The sequence below is a fragment of the Macrosteles quadrilineatus genome, unplaced genomic scaffold, assembly GCF_028750875.1.
Source record: "Macrosteles quadrilineatus isolate MER2022 unplaced genomic scaffold, UCM_ALF_1.0 Scaffold_8__2_contigs__length_117827958, whole genome shotgun sequence".
Taxonomy (NCBI): Eukaryota; Metazoa; Arthropoda; class Insecta; order Hemiptera; family Cicadellidae; genus Macrosteles; species Macrosteles quadrilineatus.
The window spans coordinates 97,470,004-97,490,677 of record NW_026542601.1 but is presented as its reverse complement, the minus strand read 5'-3'; the positions used below and the strand labels follow the sequence as shown (position 1 = coordinate 97,490,677).

General features: G+C 36.1%; 1 protein-coding gene across 1 annotated transcript in view; it reads left to right on the top strand.

The window, feature by feature from the left end:
• The first annotated feature begins 272 nt into the window (after nt 1–272).
• The window catches only part of LOC129000591 (tonsoku-like protein), a 75,083-nt gene continuing 54,681 nt past the window's right edge, over nt 273–20,674 (top strand). The window contains exons 1-6 of the mRNA XM_054427552.1: nt 273–564; nt 7,815–7,942; nt 13,357–13,486; nt 16,051–16,222; nt 16,951–17,065; nt 19,281–19,472. Coding sequence (XP_054283527.1) covers nt 273–564; nt 7,815–7,942; nt 13,357–13,486; nt 16,051–16,222; nt 16,951–17,065; nt 19,281–19,472 — 1,029 coding nt within the window. The remainder of the gene's footprint in view (nt 565–7,814; nt 7,943–13,356; nt 13,487–16,050; nt 16,223–16,950; nt 17,066–19,280; nt 19,473–20,674) is intronic.

Here is a 20,674-nt window from a genome sequence, read left to right as displayed (position 1 = left end):
CGATAAGTTTACGCTACAACTTTTTACGAGAAAATCCAAAAGCAAGAGATCAATAACCTCGGGACTAGATATTAATGTATTTAATTGGTCGGATGTACTATAGTTCTTAGGTAGGTTCTTACGTAGTGTACTGGTTCTTTTCCTTAGTACAATGTGGTCTTGTCTTTGTCATTTTTAATCCTAACTCATCTCGCTGTCCAATACATCATTGGCGACGAGCAAAATAGTGTAATATTAATTACTTAAATGTCTATTTTTTTAACTGGTGAAAGATGTCTAAAGCACCATCGTTTGATCCGGGACTTGAAGACTTTAGTCAGTACGTCGAAAGGTTAGAATTCTTCTTCAGCATTGAGAAGATAGACGATGATGGTTTGAAGAAAAGTCATTTGTGTGTCAACCTAAGTCCAACTATTTATTCAGACTTAAAGTGTCTCCTTGCTCCAGTTGAATTTTCAAAAGCTACTTATAAACAGTGTGTGGATTCTCTGAAGTCGAAGTATGCTAAGGTTAAGAAGACTATAGCGGAGAGGTATGCTTTTCATAATCGAAAGCAGCATGTTGGTGAGTCCATATCTGATTATATTACCGAGATAAAAACTTTAGCCAATCATTGTAAGTTCGGCTCGTTCTTCGATCAAGCTTTACGAGATCGTCTAGTGTCTGGCTTGTCAAATACGTCAATGGTTAGTAGGCTTCTGGCAGAAGAAGATAAGTCAACTTTTGAGGGAAGCATGCACTATAATTAAGAACATGGAAGCTGTTGAACAGTCAGCTAATATTATAGCTGGCAATGTTAATAATGATTTAAGCCTATTAGTGACAAAATCCAATAGGCCTACCGGTTACAAGGACAGTACAAATTTTAGGCCAAGTCGTCCACGTTCAAAGTCAGTGACTTCTGTCAGTTCTAGGAGTAGTTATCGCAGTGGTTCGGTTAGCAGTGAGCGGAAGAAAAACAATAACTTTTCTAAGACTAAGAAAAGGTGTTCACAATGTTTCAAAAAACATCAGCCAAGTAATTGTCCTGCCAAAGATTGGGTGTGCCATAATTGTGGTAAAGTGGGGCATACGTCCAAGTTTTGTTATTCCGTCAAAAGTGTAGGCTATATGAATACTTGTAATACTATGTCTGTCTCCAAACCTTTAACAGTAAGTCTTAATGTTAACGGTTATTCTATTGACTGGTTAATCGATACAGGTAGTGCAGTGAGTCTAATGAGTAAGTCGACTGCATCGAAACTTCAGTTATGTGGTAAGCTAAATCCATACATAGGACAAGTTAGGGGAGTGAACGGTCTCAGAGTGAGGTCTCTGTTGAATTGAGTAGGCTGGAAAAAGAGGGCATCATTACTAAAGTCACACATTCTAACTGGGCGAGTCCTATTGTAATCGTTCCCAAGTCAAATGGTAATCTCCGGCTTTGTGTTGATTTTAAGACAACTTTGAATAAGTGCTTAAGAGTTGACCAGCATCCTTTACCAATACCTGAAGATATTTTTAATAAGTTTACTAGCTGTACTGTCTTTACTAGGTTAGACTTATCGCAGGCCTATCTCCAACTAGAGGTAAATGAAAATAGTAAAGATCTGTTGGTAATTAACACTATCAAAGGATTGTATCGTTACAATCGCCTACCCTTTGGTTTAGCGTCGGCATGTGCCATTTTTCAATCTGTGATTGAGTCTATACTAACAAATCTGAGTCATACAGCATCTTATCTAGATGACATTTTAGTAGGCGGAACTGATCTTAAACATTGTCAAGAAAATTTGAACAAAGTGTTATCTCAGCTTGAAAAGTATAATGTAAAACTTAACGTAGAAAAGTCAGAGTTTTTTGTATCTTCATTAGTATTTTTGGGGTTTGAACTGTCAGCAAAAGGTAAAGCGCCTTCGGCTTCTAAAGTACAACAAATTTTGTCGATGCCAACTCCTACAAATCTGTCTCAGTTGAAATCATTTGTGTCTATGTTCAACTACTATAGAAACTTTGTTCATATGTGTCCGGACCTATTATTAGAGCCTTTGCATAAGTTAATGAGAAAAGATGAACAGTGGAATTGGTCGTCTGAATGCGCTTTAGCGTTTGCGAAATGTAAAACAGCTTTAAGTGAGGCTACTATGTTAACTTTGTATGATCCTAGCAAAGAACTAATTTTATCAGTTGACTCCAGTTCTTTTGGAGTAGGGGCCGTCCTTAGTCAAATAATTAATGGAAAAGAATGTCCAATTGCCTTTGAGTCAGCTACCCTTAATCAAGCACAAAGGAATTATTCCCAACTTGAAAAGGAAGCTTTGAGTGTAATTTTTGGTCTTCGCAAGTTTCATAAATACTTATGGGGGAGAAAATTCACCATTTACAGTGATCATTTACCACTTAAGAGTCTATTTGGTGAAACAAAAAGAATTCCGTTACTAGCTTCAAGTAAATTAATACGTTGGGCAACCATTTTGTCAGCCTATCAGTACAACATTGTACACAAAAGGGGTACTTTAATTCCTAATGCAGATGCGTTATCGAGGCTACCTAGTGCTGTTAGTTCTGTAGAAGATCAAGTAGATAGCCTATTCACTTACTTGTCAACACCATTGATTTCCTTTGAAGAAGTTAGCCTTGAGACACTCAAAGATCAAGCATTATGCAAAGTAGTTAAATATGTACTTGAGGGTTTTCCTCGTTCTGTTGAAAAGGAATTGCAAGTGTACGCACAAAACAAGCATAACTTAAGTGTACACAATGGTTGTTTATTTTTTGGTAGTCGTACTGTAATACCAGTTAGCCTAAGAGATAAGGCTCTTGAGTTAGTTCATTTTAGTCATGCGGGCATAACCAGATGTAAGCTGTTTGCTAGATCGTATGTTTGGTGGCCATCCCTAGATAATGATATTTATAAGAAAGTAGTTTCTTGTACTGTTTGTCAAGCCACGCAAAACAAACGCAACAACAAGTTCCGTGTCTCATGGCCTAAACCAAAAAAGGCCTGGGAACGGGTTCATCTTGATTTATTTGATTTCAATGGATGTAAATATTTGATTCTTTGTGATGCATATTCAAAATGGATTGAATGTTTTTTATTGAAAGGTAAACATGATTACAATATCATCATGTCCAAACTTGCTGAAGTGTTTGCTAGATTTTCTTTCCCTAATGTAATTGTTACGGATAATGGTCCTCCTTTTTGTTCAGTAGAGTTAAAACAGTTTTGCTACAGGAAGAATATCAAACTATTTTACATTCCTCCATATTCACCTCAGTCAAATGGGCAGGCCGAACGGGCAGTACAAACTTTCAAAGTTTTGCTATCTAAGTTGACATTATCCCAATGCAAAAACTTAACACCAGAGCAGTCATTGTCTGAATCTCTGTTTGCATACAGAGCTACCCCCACTTCTGTCACTGGAAAATCTCCAATGGCTATGTTATTGAGTTTTGTACCTAGGACACCTTTGACTGTAACAAAAAAGGAAGTAAATTTTAATTTGAAGGATACTAAGATAATTAAGCCAAACCAGTCAAAAACTAACATAGGCCTACCTAAAAAATTTCAATGTTATGAAGTCAATCAACTTGTGTGGGTGAATCTTAACAAACCTGTATCCAAAGGTATAAAAGTTAAGTATCAGATAGGAAGAGTAGTTAAAAGAATAAGCCCTACAGTGTACATTATCAAGGTATCAGCTGGGACCGTACATAAAGTCCATGTAAATCAGTTGAAAGTGTGTTTTTCTACTGGTAGTGTCCTGAAAGGACTAGTTCTTAGTGCACCTAAACCTGTTACTAGAAATCCAAGCACTCCGCCAAGACCTATCCCTCCTGGAGGTTCCCCTGTTGCTACTCAATCTGAATCCAACCAAACATCACCCTGGTCTCCACCTAGGCCTAGCTTTAACATGAGAGACACTCCATTGCCTAATGTCTCAAGTAAAGGGAGAGTCATTAAGCCACCTAAAAGATTTACCTTCTCAGAATATGACTGAAAGGTTGTGTTAATGTTGTTATATTACAAAATGTAGGCCTAACCTAATAATTAATTTTTGTTATTTAAAGTGGAGGGCAATGATGTATCTTTATATATATATATTACATATGGTTAATCTATGGCCTAGGCCTCAATGGAACTTTACTGTACAAGCCTTTGGATTGTGATGTAGAAAACGGAAGTTGTCTCTTGTTACTGATTAAATAAAGATGTCGTTTGTCGTTGTACAATGTGGTCTTGTCTTTGTCATTTTTAATCCTAACTCATCTCGCTGTCCAATACATCACTTAGAACCGTTGGTAGCTGCTAGAATAATTTTTACGTAGGTACCAGCACATCACTGTAGTTTACAAATTAGTTATCGTTGGTGTTGCACCTTATTTATTAGAGCCGTCCGTATTCAATTTAAGTGATGTCTTAACTCTGTATAAGTTTTGCTTTTTCTGTCTGGATTCCAAATCTTAGCTTACCCGGTATGCTAAGAAAATGATAACCTATTTGAGTAAAACATTTGTTGGGCAAACCATCATGAATTGTTTACGCCCTTATATTGTTTATGTATCAATAGTTCGTGGCCTTTTTTGGATTGTTGTGTGTATGTCTGTTGGTAACGCATTAATGTCCTTATTTCTCAGTGTTTCACGGAATGGACAAGATCACCTTTAATACTGAAAATGTCAACCGGAATAAAGTGTTAAATGGTGAGGTTGAGGTAGTACTTTAAATACGTTTAAGTTAACCGATGTGGAAAGTAACTTTCAATTATAGGCCTACTTTAGGGCTACACGCTTCATGGATCTATAAAACATTTTTTAGTTTAATCATTGGACATATATGGACTATAACGATCCGGGTGACATTTAATTGCGAAGCATTTATTTTGGCTTGAACTGTCAGATACTGTATTTGCGAAGGTTTATATATAATAGTTTTGCCAGCATATCTGCAAATATGCAAACTAACTGCTGTTCTTAATCTTAATATAAGAAGGTTTCAACTAACTACTATAAGATCCCCGTGCGTAGAACGGGCACACAGCTAGTTCTGAAATAAAATTAACGATTTTTCAATTCCATACAATAAGTTACTTTCTCAAATACAATTGACTATTCTCAAACTAATTAGGTACATTTTTTGTTTTATAAAATTCAACTGACTATATCTGATTTACATTTGATATTTTCTCAAACAAAAGTAATGATTCTCAAATACAATTTAATAACCTCTCAAATAAATGTGGAATAGTAATTTGAATTTTTATAATAATCAACCGTAATGGACAATTTGTAAGGAAAGTTAACTTCACAGCTGTTTGGGTAAGTAGACAAGCCAGATTTTCTGGAAAAAATTGCTTAATGGCGGGAAGTCGGGAATGACGGGAACATGAAATCATCAACAACATCATAACAAAACAAACTCCTGACAACTAACTGATAAATTCTGTTGTGTGTAGAAACAATCATAGATAGATGATAGATATAAGTTAAAGTATGTTTTATAATAGGCTTACTTATAGGTGTGAAGATTAGTGTGTTCTGTTCTAATTTGCAGCTAGCTTCTTGGTACTTCATCTGACTGAAAGTGAACATCCGGCTCTTAGGCCTCAGTGCAATGTCACACCAAAGTAAGTTTGATAGGTTAGGGTTAGGTTAAAGAGAAATACATATTAATGTAGGCTTTTGTAATGCATTTTTACATTATTTTTGATAAATTTTATGTTCATACAATGACATTTGGTTAAAACACATAAATGTCCAAAATGCAAGCAAGTTAAGTTCCTCCGAGGACGAAACGCCAGGAGATAAGTTAGGCCTACCCACGAATACTAGAGTACATATTTTTCTAGTAATCGTGAGGCCTACCAGTAGGCCTAAGTTATTGTAGGCTAGACTGAGGTCCGAGATAACTTAGTCAACCTACCTACAAAAGTACCTAGGCCTATTCAGATTGTTCTAACAGTAACTGAATTTATTGAATGAAATTAATATTAAAGTTACCGGTAAGCCTACATTATCGTTTGTATCAGAATAAATAGCTACTACAGTACCGGTACTGTTTAGGGACAAACTGCCCCAAAGAACTTTCCTTAACAGAACTTTTCTTAAACTTTCTGCAAGGGACTTGGAAAAATCCAAAACTTTTCTGCGGGCTAACGTGGTCCAAGTTGCGTGTAAATGAATTGTGTGTGTGATAGTTTTAATGAATAACTTATTTGTAAATAAGTTTTCTCATAACGCTTCAATTAATTAATTCGAAAATTTGTAAATTACCGGTACTGTTATTACATTGAATCACTTTTGGTTATTCAGTTATGCATTCTTCCTCACAATCGATGCACCGAATTTTTTTGTCGCAGCTTTCGTTCATGTACCTAGGCCTACCCTAATACATTAAGTTACGTTTTGTAGCGTTAACGGTACTGTTTGCAGTACCGTACGAATTTAATTTTTCTTCTAAAAATAAAATGGTAAGTTAGGCCTAGACTTAATACAGAAATATTTTTTGCAAAAATTCAATTTTATTAACTTGTTAACTTATGTAGCATTTTCTGTAGAAATGTGACAGGTTTTTAAGTGTAAGAAAGGGCAATGTGGCCCTAACTTTGCCAACCAGACAGGCAGGCTGGGCTTTCTGCATCCCTCCTCCTCTTTCTACGACACTGTCGCTCTGTCGCCCGTAGTTCTACTTTGTGAATAGGCATAAACTGTTAAGTAACTTAGTGTCCCTTTAAGAATGCCTAAACATTTCTATTCAGCTCTGTAGTGTGCAGTTTCTCTTTGGTTTTAAAATAGTTCGTCTATTGGTGGTAGATATATCTCTTTTAATATATAAGGTGGCCTACACATTGACGATCTCTTGGAAACTATATTTTAAGGTAGGACTAGGTGTTTGTAGGTAAGTTGGTAGAATTTCCGACTGAAATCACAATAAACTTAACGTATTGTTTTGGCAAACCTCTGACCCTCCTTTATTTTATTTTATTGTTATGTGTTATCTACGCCAATGAAATTGTTTAACGTTAGAAAGGGAATGGTCTAAATTAAACCCTGGTCTTGTTACTTTCTATTGTCAAACTGTTTGATAGATAGCATCATTAATTCATAGCCCAATGACAAAAAATGACATCTCTGGGTCTGGAAACAATCTCGCTTGGAAGAACCGGCTAATACTCATCGGTAATAGCCAGCTTGGAGATTGTCTACTGTGATTACGGCAACATCTGTGACCGGCCTTTCGGTTAACCGTTTGCGCTCAGCGTTATCGCCCCTCCAGGAAAGTAGATGGTTGGACACCTGGTCGAATATCCCGAGGAGTCGGTTATTCCAAGGTCAGATGAAGGGTTCTATTGTACAACCTAAAAGCATAGACTAAGCAACACAAGTAGACTCCTCATCCCATTGTAAATTTTGAAGCTTGTTTTTCATGTCTAGTTCATGTGTAACGTCCACACTGATCGCTGGGGTAGACCACATTTTGTTTCTATTATTTTAGGGATTTTCATGATTTGTGCTTTACTATTTGGTTATATAACTAGGGGACCAGTTATTCTTTATGATTAAATCGTTTTATATAATTAAATGAGGTTTTAAATGACTGAAATAACAAGAAACAAATTGTAAACAAAACATAACCTCTACAGTTGGACGTACAGAACAAACAATAAAATTGGCTTCAGCTGTTCCATAAGGATGACAAATCTACTAAGGGAGTATGATTTATCTATGCTAAAAGGTAGTGTAAGCTTGATTTTCCAGTGTATAGTGATATAGGTACCGGTGCCTAGTTTGTATCTTTATAGTGACACCGAGGCCTACTCATTTTTATTTTACAGAGTGGGAAAAGAAAAAAGAAAAAGCCATAAACGAAGGAAACTTGGAGGAGCTCTATGCTGCATGTATAGAACTTGCTTCCCTGCAAACCAATAAAGAAAATTATGAGGATGCTATCAAACAATATAAGGTATGTGTCTTAAGAAGTAGGGATTAAAAAATCTGCAGTGGGTACCTGCTTGGTGATCAAATTATTTCTTAAAATTTCTTTTAATAGGCCTAACTAAGTTAGTTTTTGCACCAAATTGTTCCCATCTTCAGCCTGTGCAAAAAAAACTATTGTAGGCTATTATTCGTCTTCTTCTGAAAACTGTTGCATGATAGGTTGCCAAATGAAACTACGTACTTCGCAATGAATTACAAACTTAATTTATTACAATAAAATAATGTAACTTTCAACTTGCTGTATTATAACATTTATAAACACCAAGTAGGCCTACTAGTTTATGAGAAAAACCATTCCAATTAAGTTAAGTTATAGGTTTTCAATGCTAAGATAAAGATTGTCATGATTAATTCCATTTTAGAAAAAGGGGAAACATAGCCAGCCTCCCAAGGAGGCTATGGGGAAAGGCGACGCGGAAATTTAGGCGACCGACCGAAATTAATTTAGAATTTAGACTAACTTCAACTGAGTGTTCTCCGTCCGTAGCCAAGTTGGCCGTGGAGGGGTACCAGCCAATCAACGTTGCGGCTATGCCGCTTGACATCAGTTCAATGCCGGGCAGTGCTGCTGTCTAACGATCACTCGGGGCGTTAGACAAACTGTAGTTGCGCAGTTAGGCCTACTGAGTTCAGTGAGTATACTTCTGGGATCATTGGCCTGGCCTGGCGTCGAGTCATGGCTGACGGAATATTCAATGGTGAGGCAACTGGCTGACGCAGACGTTGAAAGGTTAAAACATTTCAATATTACAGACCCTCCTTTTATATTTGAAATAAAGCAAAGCTTTTGTGACAGTATTGACAGGGTTTCCTGAGGTTGCATCTAAAAAAAACCTCCCCAGCTAATATGTAATGGTTCTGGGAATTTTTGGGGCCGTCACACTGTCAATTAAAAAAAGAGCAAACAGAACATTGTTAAAGACACAAAATCAACGGGAACACAACACAGTAACATTTAAATAAACTGTTGATTTAGTAAGATAAAAGCCGAGTTAAAGTTGATTGTTGATTTACGATTGTCAGTGCAAATGTGTCTTTTGTTATATAATCACTTAAACTTACAGGTTTTTTCCCTCCTTCATTATCTTCATCAGCGGTGTCCGAAAAATAATTTTTTTGAGAGAGGTAATTTAGTTGGTCATATACAGTTGGCTCTCGATAATCCGACACTTAACAGTCCGACACGCTCGGTAGTCCGACGCTGCGGCAAACTACAGTAGACAGCTGTCTAGACTGACATCGGTCTAGGCGTCTCACGTGTTTCCGGTAGCTGGTTCCAGTGTTCGGTAGCGAAGTGACTCGTGCATACGTACTGTACTTTTGGTGATCAAGTGACAGTTTACCTTCAGTGTTTTTAGTGTTAGAGTTTTGTTAAGTGTTGTGTGATGGCGAGCACAAGTGGAACCAATAAGCGTAAGCATAAAACATTAACTCTTCCCGAAAAATGGGAAATTATTAAGAGTTATGACCGTGGTGAAACTCCCACGGCTATTTCTAAGGTTTATGACATCGGGCGACCTACTGTTTATGACATTGTGAAAAATAGGGAAAAAATAGAACATTTTATAAAATGTGTTGAAGACGATTCTAAGAGAAAAACACTTAAAATGAGCGAATATCCCCAAGTTGAGGAAGCTCTTTATGCGTGGTTTAAACAGCAAAGAAACAGACATGCCCCGATTTCTGGGGATATTTTAAAAGAGAAAGCGCGGTTTTTTTATCGTGAAATCATCAAAAAAGATGATTTTCGTGCCAGCGATGGCTGGTTTGAAAATTTCAAAAAGCGACACGGTATTCGTTTCTTACAGATGAGTGGAGAGAAACTATCTGCCGATGTGACAGAAATTTCTAACTTTATTGAGACCCTTCAAGCTAAAATCACTGAACTAGGCCTTACGCCTGAACAAGTTTACAATGCCGACGAAACCGGCCTAAATTGGCGGCAACTTCCAACAAAAACTTTTGTAACAGGGGATGAAAAAAAGGTTTCTGGAAGAAAACTTCAAAAAGAAAGAATTACATTAATGGTGTGTTCGAATGGCGCTGGGAGTCATATGTTAAAACTGCTAGCTGTCGGTAAAAGTAAGAACCCCCGGGCATTTAAGAACATCAATATGGATTCCCTTCCAGTTGTTTACATGAATCAAAGCCGAGCTTGGGTAACTCAAGACGTTTTCAATGACTGGTTTTTCAACCATTTTGTCCCAGAGGTAAAACAACACTTAAAGAGTAAAAGTCTGCCTATAAAGGCTCTTTTACTGTTAGATAATGCTCCCGGACATCCGGACATGGAGGGATTAAAAGTGAAGACAACTGGTGGTTACATAGAGGCCATGTATTTGCCAAAAAATACAACTGCTCTGATTCAACCAATGGATCAAAATGTTATCAAGACAATGAAGGCACATTATAAGAAGCGCCTACTTATGGATATCGTCTGTCAACCTGACGCAGACATCACATCACTTTTGAAAAAATTTAACATCAAGGATGCCATTTTAAATGCAGCATTTGCATGGCAACAAGTCAAACCTGAAACTCTAAGTCATGGAAAAATGTTTGGCCAGAAAACCCACTCCTCCAAAATAACGACGATGGAAATGACAATGGTCAAGATGACAACGGAGTTGTGGAGGACACACTAACACTTTGCGATGATATTAACGTTTCGCAAGAATCTTCAGAAGACCTAAGAAGATGGGTATTAGACGACAACCTGTGTGCTGACCTAACAGATGAAGATATAGTACAGGAAGTCATATCTAATGAACAAGACGACACAATTGAGGAGGCCGTGGAGGCAAAATACACGATCAGCTGTGACGAAGCTATGTTGGCTGCAAACACTTTTGATTCGCTGGTGTGAAGAGCGTGGACTTGACTTGAACAACGTGTTAATGTTGAGACACATTCAAGAAAATGCAATGACAGACTGTTTGCGTAAAAAGAAACAAAAGACTATCACAGATTTTTTCAACCCGTAAATGTGTAGGCCTACACTGTAGTTACAGTACAGTAATTACAATGTTGTAATGTATTTAGAAAAAACGGAGCACTAGCCTACATTGTATTTTAGTTTTGATTTATACTGTACTGATTTTTGTATTTTTATATGCAATAAATCTTTCTTTTTTGTAATATGTAATGCCTAAGTTGATTAGTTTATACCTATAACAGTTAAATAGTCCTTGATATGTATTAAAAACTGGTTTTTTTAACGTATGCAGTTAAATTCAGTGAAATAAAGCTAACCTTTGGTAATCCGACGTTTTTGGTAATCCGACACCCCCCCGGTCCCGTAACTGTCGGATTATCGAGAGCCAACTGTAATACATTTTGTTAGTCCAATTTGACACTGGTCACCTGCAGGCTCAACTCAACTTCCACTTGGCTCGCAACCGATTAATGTAGGCTAGCTGCTTTCTTAAATGTTAACGTGTCGTGTTTCCTTGTCATTGTGTTTGTCTTCAACTCTGTAGTTGAACATAATACAAGTTTACATAATACATGGTCAATGATTTTCATTCATGTCCATATCCTAGATCACATAAATTTTAACATTATAACAACTAGTGGAACCCCGTCAAAATCGACGGTTAGTCTTGAGGTTTTATGTAAATTCAGCTAACTGTGTTGGATAGAGTGAAGTCATTAAAATCTTAGTTATATGAAGGGAGGATAAGCAATAATAAGTAGGCCTATGACGATTGTGTTCCCTAAAAAACGTGATTAATGAATTCGTTTAACACAATATTTCCTACCTTTCTTATTATCAGCTTTAGGTTGCCCAAAAGGTTTTTTAGGAGTCTTATAATTGTTTGTTCATGAGTTTGTTTCATACCAAAGCCACTTTCACTATATGGGAGAATGAGTTCATATAATTAGTCTATCATGTTACGGAAAGAGTCAATATTTATTACTAACCACTAATTCCATCTGCTTTAGGAAAATCATTCAGATTGTATCCGGATTTATCTTAAAAGATGTAAATCTTCATCTTTTTTTATAAAAATATCTGATTCTCCAGAAAGCAGTAACATTCTTACTTCGATCTCAGCAATTTTAAATCCTTCTCTTGCCACATCGACCCATGTATGTAATCATCCTGTTCTTACTTGATAATTCATTAACTTATGGGGTAGTTTTGCCTTGGCCATATAGATCACATAAAGCTGTGCATGTATTTCGTGGATTGGAATGAACCATAATTGTAGGAAATTTTATCACAAATCTTGAACATTTGCGGAACCAAATCCATAACCTAGTCCAGCATTGGTAACAAATTATGCAAATGCGATGAGATGTGATGACACTGTTGTGTTTCCGAATGTTTTGTATGTAGTGAGGTTAAGATGCGTTGTTCAACCTAGCTACATGTGTACATCAAAGCAAAAACTGTGTACACATTTTTTTTAAATACCTGAATTGACATTAGTTCACCTACTTTACCAAAATCATAGACTCCGTAGTTAGTCTATTCCAAAACTTGAACACAGCTCCCATCCTCAACGTACTCATCTATGACACAATTTTCAACCCGATTATCAAAAACTGTTATACCAATAAATGAATCTCAGGTGTTCTTTCTTGAATTTAAAAATAAATGGTGATTGAAAGTAGGAAAAAAGGCAAGTGCCAACCTTACAATATGTATAAGCTAACCCGATAAGGAATAGTTATATGTTCCTTTGAAATTGATAAGTCACACTTATTTCATAATTTAAAATTTTCTAAGAGCAATAAAGCATAGATTTTTGAACAAAACATTTCAAATGTATCATAAATTCATCATTTTGTTGAAACTATAAAAAACTTGCCATGCAGTGGAGAATCCATTTAAAATCATAAATAATAATGTAAACATTTAATTTTGTCAGTTTCAGTAAATATTAACAGCTGGCTCATTAAAAGTAGTGTAAAATTATCCATTTGGTCGAAATGTAAACAAAATTGCAGAGTGAACTTTAAAGGCCTCTGGGGCAGAGCCCCAAGGAAATTTACATCGTTTCTCTTTTGAGGGCTCACCTACAGACCAATACCTTTCTTTAGACACCTCACCAAGTTTCTACGCCCAGCCGTTCTCTCAAATTAGCTGTGACAAAAACCTCGTTTTCCTCCACAAGAATAACATGGGATGGGAATTTAAAGGCCACTGGGGCAGAGCCCCGAGGGAATTCTCCATGTTTCTCTTTTGATGGCTCATCTACAGACCAGGACCTTTCTTTAGACACCTCTACCGAGTTTCTACGCCCAGCCGTTCTCTCAAAATAGCTGTCACAAAGAAAAACAGTTTCAAATTAATATATAGATATTAACGTTGTTTAAACGTTTTAATGCTATACCCTAACAACATTTGAACATTTTAACAAAATCTTTCAGGAAGCCAAGACAGCGGCTGAAGCTGCTAACAACACTATCAATAAGGCTGTCTGCCATAGAATGATTGGAGAGGTGTACAGTAAAATGCAAAAATATGACGAAGGAATCAAACATCAACACAAGTATTTAGGTGAGCTTCTACAAGGCAGTAACTAGTTGATTATTCTAAACAATAGGGGTTGAGGGTTATTGGATATTTAATTTTTAGATAGTCGGCCATTGACTGGAAACATAAGGTGCGCTTTGTAATATCAATATCATAGTTCAAATTATTTTCTTAACCATGAACATTTTAGTTGAAGAATATTCTCTTTTACTTCCAAACAAACAGATCGAGGGCACATTTATGTAGTGGGAGATTATTTGTGTAACAAGTTGCAAAGTAGTTCTTTGCTACATTCCAGAGAAACATTTTGCAAGATCTGCAGTCTAAAGCAGAACAGCTTTTGAATGTAGCTTAAGTCTCCTCCTAACAAGGCATGGTAGGGGAAAACCGCGGATCTCCTTCATATGAGCGCAAGGAGGAACGAATTCAATCGCGTTCAGTATTGAAACTTCACTAACTTAAATGTTTAAAAAAGGAAAGAGAAAACCTAATGACCTATTGGAAACTTTATTGGAAGGTGAAGAAGACTAGTACCTATGACTGGAAGTGAAAAGTTTTATGATGGTTCATGATACAATCGCACCTTGTAAAAATTGCAAAACAATGCACTTCTAGGCTCGAAAACTAGACTGGCCGTGAGAACAGTGAACCCCCCAGTACGTGTGCCATGTGTACCGAACCCGGACCGAACCACAGTCCTTTGATGTTTCATGAGTTAACCGACTTTGAGTGGGAACGGTCTTGCCCTTAACGAACCATCTCGTTCCGCTACATGGACCAAGGACGTTCTGTTCTCACGACGTATCAATACAAGCCCCTGCTCAAGGACATCTGCGGTTTCGCCCTACCACGCTTTCTGGGAAGGAGACATAAATACACACGTCCTTCGTGCTCACGAAGTACACATTAAATGATACTTACTGGGTTACTATGAAATGTAATAGAACATTATCTTATCACTATTTTGTTCACATTTCTACGCATACAAAATAAGGAGTATTTGTTTGGTACCTGTGTTTTTATTTTTGTTTGGATTTATTTTGTAGCCATGTTTAATGAAACATTTTTCCATTAACTCTAATGTTGTATTACTTTAATTATTGCTTTAATTTATTTGAACTTCAACTTACTCAACAGTTACTCAACAAATTATCGGCTGAGCTAAAAGCCAAAACATAAGCCTATATATAAATATACAATTATTATAAATATAAATAAAATAAATATACATTTTCCTACAGTCACCCGACAAAGTGAGCTTCCTTGCACTGATTATAGTACAGAAAGCTGATAATTGTTGCATTTACTTTTCCGCACACTTTTTACTTTTTCACACAGTTTTTACTTTGTCAATCACCAGCATATCAAGTATTAATAATTGACACCTACTGGCATACGTGATACGTAAGTAGATTATTATCTATAATAGCACCAGTATTCCAACAAAACAACACAAAACAGTGTGCTTTAATGTTTTATTATGCACGTTGTAATCCGTGTATGCTTGGAAATAGGTTTGCAACACTTAACTACGACTATGATCAGCTGTTGCAGTGTTACCCATTTTGTTCAACACTTGGATTTAACCTAACCTAAAACTTGTTGTTTAGTGTTTGAAAGACTAACTATTTTTATGCTTTATAATAACTGTTGGAAAAATTTATTGTGCACCAGTGCAAATTGCATTTGCTGCACTCAAAAAATTTCCACGTACTTGTAAACTAGTGTATAAAGTTAGCACTTAGCTACATTTGGGAGTAACGTTAACTTGGCCAAACAATCAATGTTTTGCAGAAAAATGTTTTTCCTACAGTCACTCGACAAAGTTGGCTTCCTTGTACTGTTTATAGTACAGAAAGCTGCTAATTGCTGCATATTTATACTTTGTCTTACAGTTAATACTTTGCCGCACATCAGGATTCCAACGAAACAACACAAAACAGCGTTCTATTATGCACGTAATCCGTGTACGCTTGGAAATAGGTTGGCAACACTTGAAGATAATAAAATACTATGAGCAGCTGATTGACTATTATAACTACGATTTAACCTGTCATTTTGTGTTTATAGTTTCGGTATTTCTGAACTTTCTGGACTTTTCTTTTAAACGTTTTTAAAACATTCCTACGATCTTAATAAACAAGAAAATACCTTTAAAGCATTTTTTTAGGCGCGGAAACCACTTCAAAGTACAAAAACATACGGAACTATCTTCTCAAAACACGGAGCACATTTCTTGCCAAGGAAAAATAGCGGAGTGATACGGACCGGGTACTACTTTCTCTAGGGCACCTATTTGTGTTGCCAGCTGAACCTAAAAACGTGTTGTATAGTGTTTGAAAGACTAATTAATTATTTATATGCTTTATAGTGACTGTAGGAAAAATATAATGTGTAACACGAGTGCAAAAGGCCTTTGCTGCACTCGAGATCATTCTACACTCGCCTGCGGCTCGTGCTTAAACATTGCTCTCGTGTGCAGCAAAGTGCCACTTTACCCACTAGTTACACAAATAACTATTGTTTGTTTATTATTTTGAAAAAGTGAGGTACTTAAATAAATCTAAGATAAACTGTTTTCCTGCTAGAGTTAGCACGGGTTGAGAATAACACAGTTGAAGAACAAAGGGCCTTAGCTAACTTAGGCCACATGTACTTCCTAAAAGCAGACACCTTTGTCAACCCTGCGTCTCAAGAAAAACTGAAATGCCTTGAAAAATCAGAGAAATACAGCAAGCTTAGTTTGCAGACCTGTGAAAGGTAAGGTTTAATTTAGATAATAGTGTACTTTATCTTTTACATATCCCAGAGTCCCAGAGCGCGGGAATTTGGTTCTAGTGGTCCCGGGTTCATATCTCACCAAATCACCAATGAATTTTTCTAAGTTATAATGCCGCAACCCCTAGGTCTAGCCTGAAGTAATTTGAAAAACAATCCTGAGCGTCCTAGGACCAAAAAAAATATTGTTACATATTTTGATTTTATTGAAAATTCATTATAGTCCTAACCCTTGAACTATGCTGCAGACTAGGAGCTGCAAGATAAGGCAAGGCCACACTAAATAAACAGGCCGTAATCCTCGTCAAGCATGACGACACTATAGAAGACGGCAATGACGTAATGTTTGCCGTTTGTGACGTCTGCTTGTTTTAAACTTTCCTTGGAAAATAAATAAATACCTACGTCATTGCCGTCTTCTATCGTGACGTCATGCTTGACAAGCATTACGGCCTGTTTTTTTAGTGTGGCCTTGGATAGGGGCGGATTAAAGAAAGTGCTGGATAATTGGGTGGCAGTGAGGAATAGCCCAAAAATTAGGTATTTTTATGATTTTTTTACATTTTTTTAAGTGCCCTCTAAAAGCCTTGTAGCTTTGAATCAAAAGTAAAGTTGGATATGATCACATAAGAGACCAAGAAACTGCTGTTTTATTAAGTTAGCTTGACACTGTTACTTTTGTACTTCTTAAAATTTGGTTTTTGTTCCAGGATCACAACTGTTAACAAGCAGGAATTGGTAGAAATGCAAGCTCGGTTGTACTTGAACCTGGGACTGGTGGTGGAGCAAAATGATCGTGAAACTGCAATTAGTCACTACAATCGAGTGAGTCTTTTAGTGACAAAAAGTTACTAATTGCTGCCTTCTCACTAAGTGGCAGCCTGTACATTGGCGTCCTGTACAAATTGCAACCATGCTTGTCCCTTCACATATGGTGACTACGACCTTCTCGCAAAAATTACTCTGTTTCGTTTTGTATGGTTCATTTGTCAAGATGAAATTGAGTGTGTAGCTTTTTCCCTCGTCAGACTTTTTCTGTCTTCTTTGGTTTACCAAAAGATTCAGCAGGCCTACCTAAGCTAATAAGAAACTTTCACTATTATCCTCAAATGTATTACCCTCCTCATCCATTCAAGTTGTTACAACGTATATTACAACCATACTTCATCTACATATATTGCAATATTGCAATGGCCGGCTACGAGTTGGGTCACTTAAAAAGCACAGTTGCAGCCATCAACCGTCTACGCAATTCTTTGGTGACCAGTTTGCTGCCACCGAGGTGGGACGTTGTGACCTGATTGTATGAATTACTCCATAAGACTCAATGCAATTACAGATCTTGGCTAACGGGTAGCTGCCTCGAGGTGGCTGCGACCTACTGAGAAGGCAGTCTTGGGGTATTTGAGTAATGTCACTTAAATATATAACCTGACGAAACTAGTTACACCACTGATCAATATTAGGTAGGGGTAGAGACCACGATTACGGAGGGGTTGATTGTTGGACTACTCGCTCCAAAATGGCAGTAATAGAAAGCTTTTTGTATCAATTTGATCAGGTGCGACTGCCCGAGGGTTAAAAGGATTATTCTAAAACGTTTTATAAATTACCTTAAAACGTTTTTTGAGACTTCATCTAGAAAGATGTATACCGCTTCTAAATACCACCAATCTGGAAAATATCCTGATTTTTCTTCCAATAGCTAGGTAGCTAGGCAGTGGTTATAGTACTCACTGCTCACCTAGTAATCGTAAGGTTGCTGGTTTGTATCTGAAGAAAGTCAACATCTTTATAATAGTTAGGCTTTCAATTAATGATCCTGGCTGAAGAACCAGATAGTCTCGTAGTCAGTAACAAATCTGTCAGCTCATTCATTCAAGACAGTTCTATCATTCACGCATCTTCACCTTAAAATGCGCATACCCTGCTTTGTTGGTATCTTCAACTAATCTAAGTCTCAGACGTTCTTAAAACCCCACAACCTTTATAATGTATTCCTTTTTTTTTTAAAGGTGTTTAAATTATTTACTGAGAAAATAATCAACTTGGTGAACTATGAGATGTTTTTATGCTGATTTCTTTATGGTTATATTGTTCAGAGTTTGAGCATTTGTAAGGTAAGAGGTAACCAAGAGTATTGCTCTCAACTAATATCAATCTACATATTAATAGGCAAGCATGTTTCTTTAAAACCTTTTTTCTCAGCTCGTGTGCACCATAGGAAAAATCTACGCATACTGTTAGAAAGATATTTTTCTGTAGGTGTGCAGAATCCCTTTATAAATTAAAATTGGCTCAAAAATAAGCACAAAATATGAATTCGAAATTTTAAAATATTAACATTGGTTAAATGGGTTGCCATGCTGGTGACGAAATAACAACGAAATATAAACATAAAATCAAAACAAATGAAAGAAATCACATGTTTTATTTACAGTTTGGGATGAAAATAGAGATGTCTGTACCTTTGCCTATGTGAAAGTTGTTAACAGTTTTTTTTTATTAAATTCGTCGTAGTTGATGTGAGCCACCACCAGATTGCGCTGATCTAAATTACTAATTTCTGTCGAATAAACGATGTTTTTTATCAATTCAACTTTTGGAATGACTTATTATGAGCTATAGCAACTGTATTGATCCATCCACTTTGTCATCAGCAACAAATAAGGAAGAAATTAGAATTTTAGACACGCATTCTGTATGGCTCACACAATTACAATGTTTTATAATAAAATGGTCCATATGGATGGGATGTCTACTTCAGTGTCCAATAGTCAATGCGTGTACATTCAATATCTTTGGTCGAAATTTCGACCACTGGACGACTACTAGTTTAATTTAATGTAAACTGTGCAGTCAAGGAAACTTTGAGTCTTGGGTCAGCTGACAACAGTTTTTCTTGTCACAATTTGTAAATATTTCATTACACTTAAATACTTAGCTATGACAGTGGTAAATATCACACAATTTGCCTCTGTAGCAAAAGTTTTACAACAGTAAATAATGTTTTTAATTCATTTTGATATCCATTATCCAGGCAATAAACCTATGCAAGAGTATGGACATATGGAATATCCTGTGCAGTTCGTACAGTGGCCTAGGGACACTCTATTATAACCAAGGAGACCACACTCGAGCGCTTACGAACATAGACAAAGCACTCAACGTTGCACAGCGGCTTCCAGACAGAAACCAACAAATATGCGAAGCATTACTGCTAAAGGCTGATGTAAGTAGTGCTGAATTATAGACAAATTAATGTACAGTAATTAACTTTGAAGTTATAGTTTCTTCATAGTATTGCCAAAAGGCTAAATCATTATAAATAAACTATTCAATTCACACACTTTTAACCAAAAAGTTCTCTATTTCGGCATTAGTTTTCAGGAATAAACAAAACAAATAGAAGTGTTAAGCACTCTGTATCAGATGGTTTAGCAAAAATCAAATATAAATATAATTTATAAAGAAAGAAAAAGACGAATATTGATGAAAAGAAAGAAAGGAAAAATTTTTATTCTATCTCAAATTTAGACCACGGTGTTTTATATTTAAGTATTAATTGATGAGCTTGCTTAATTAATCAAGTTTTAATTTTAAGTCTGATGCGCGTCTTTGGCCAATTTTCTTATTCCTTTTAAAAATCCCATTTAGGCTAAACCTTGAAGTTAGTCTCTTTTTAGATTGATCTCCATTAAGTCCGATCAATTTGCATTAAATAAAAATAAGTATTATGAATTTGTAAAAAGGTATAGCCTATTTACGTTTAGGAATATTTACTAGTATTAAATGGGTCAATCCATATCAAGTGATCCAGAAATAAAATAATTGGTTGCTTGACCATTTTTAAAATAAATAATAATTTTATCCTAGATACCTCTATCAATTCTGGGTTCAAAAGTGATTTTAATTTTTTTTTATCTCTTTTGTTACTTCTACGGCGGCCATTTTTGTTTTGCGGAACACGCAAATTTTTGCTCATGTAAGGGTTTGCGTTAACTTGCACAACTCGGTAACCATGAACACTAGAGTGATGAAACAAAAAGCATTTTAATCTGGAAGAAACAGCCTAAATATTATGTTCAGTACATATTTATTGAAATTTGTATCAAAAACAGTTTTAAACCCATCTCAACATTTCACAAGAAAACGGAAAAATTTCAACTTTTGAAGGTGTATTACCATTGGAACGAATAAAATCTCAGACTTGATTTTTTTTTTGTGTGTAGCAACTCAGTAGAATTGTTTGTATTTCAAATATCAACCATGAGACTTAATTCCTTTAAAAGTTATCACTTTTCAAAAACTGAAATTTTTTGAAAAATTCAAATTTTGAGTCTCAATATCTTTGTTGGGACAAAGTTTAAAAATCTGAAATTTTTACCAAAAACTCCTCTCATGGTTGTTATACTGCTGTATGAATTTCATCTT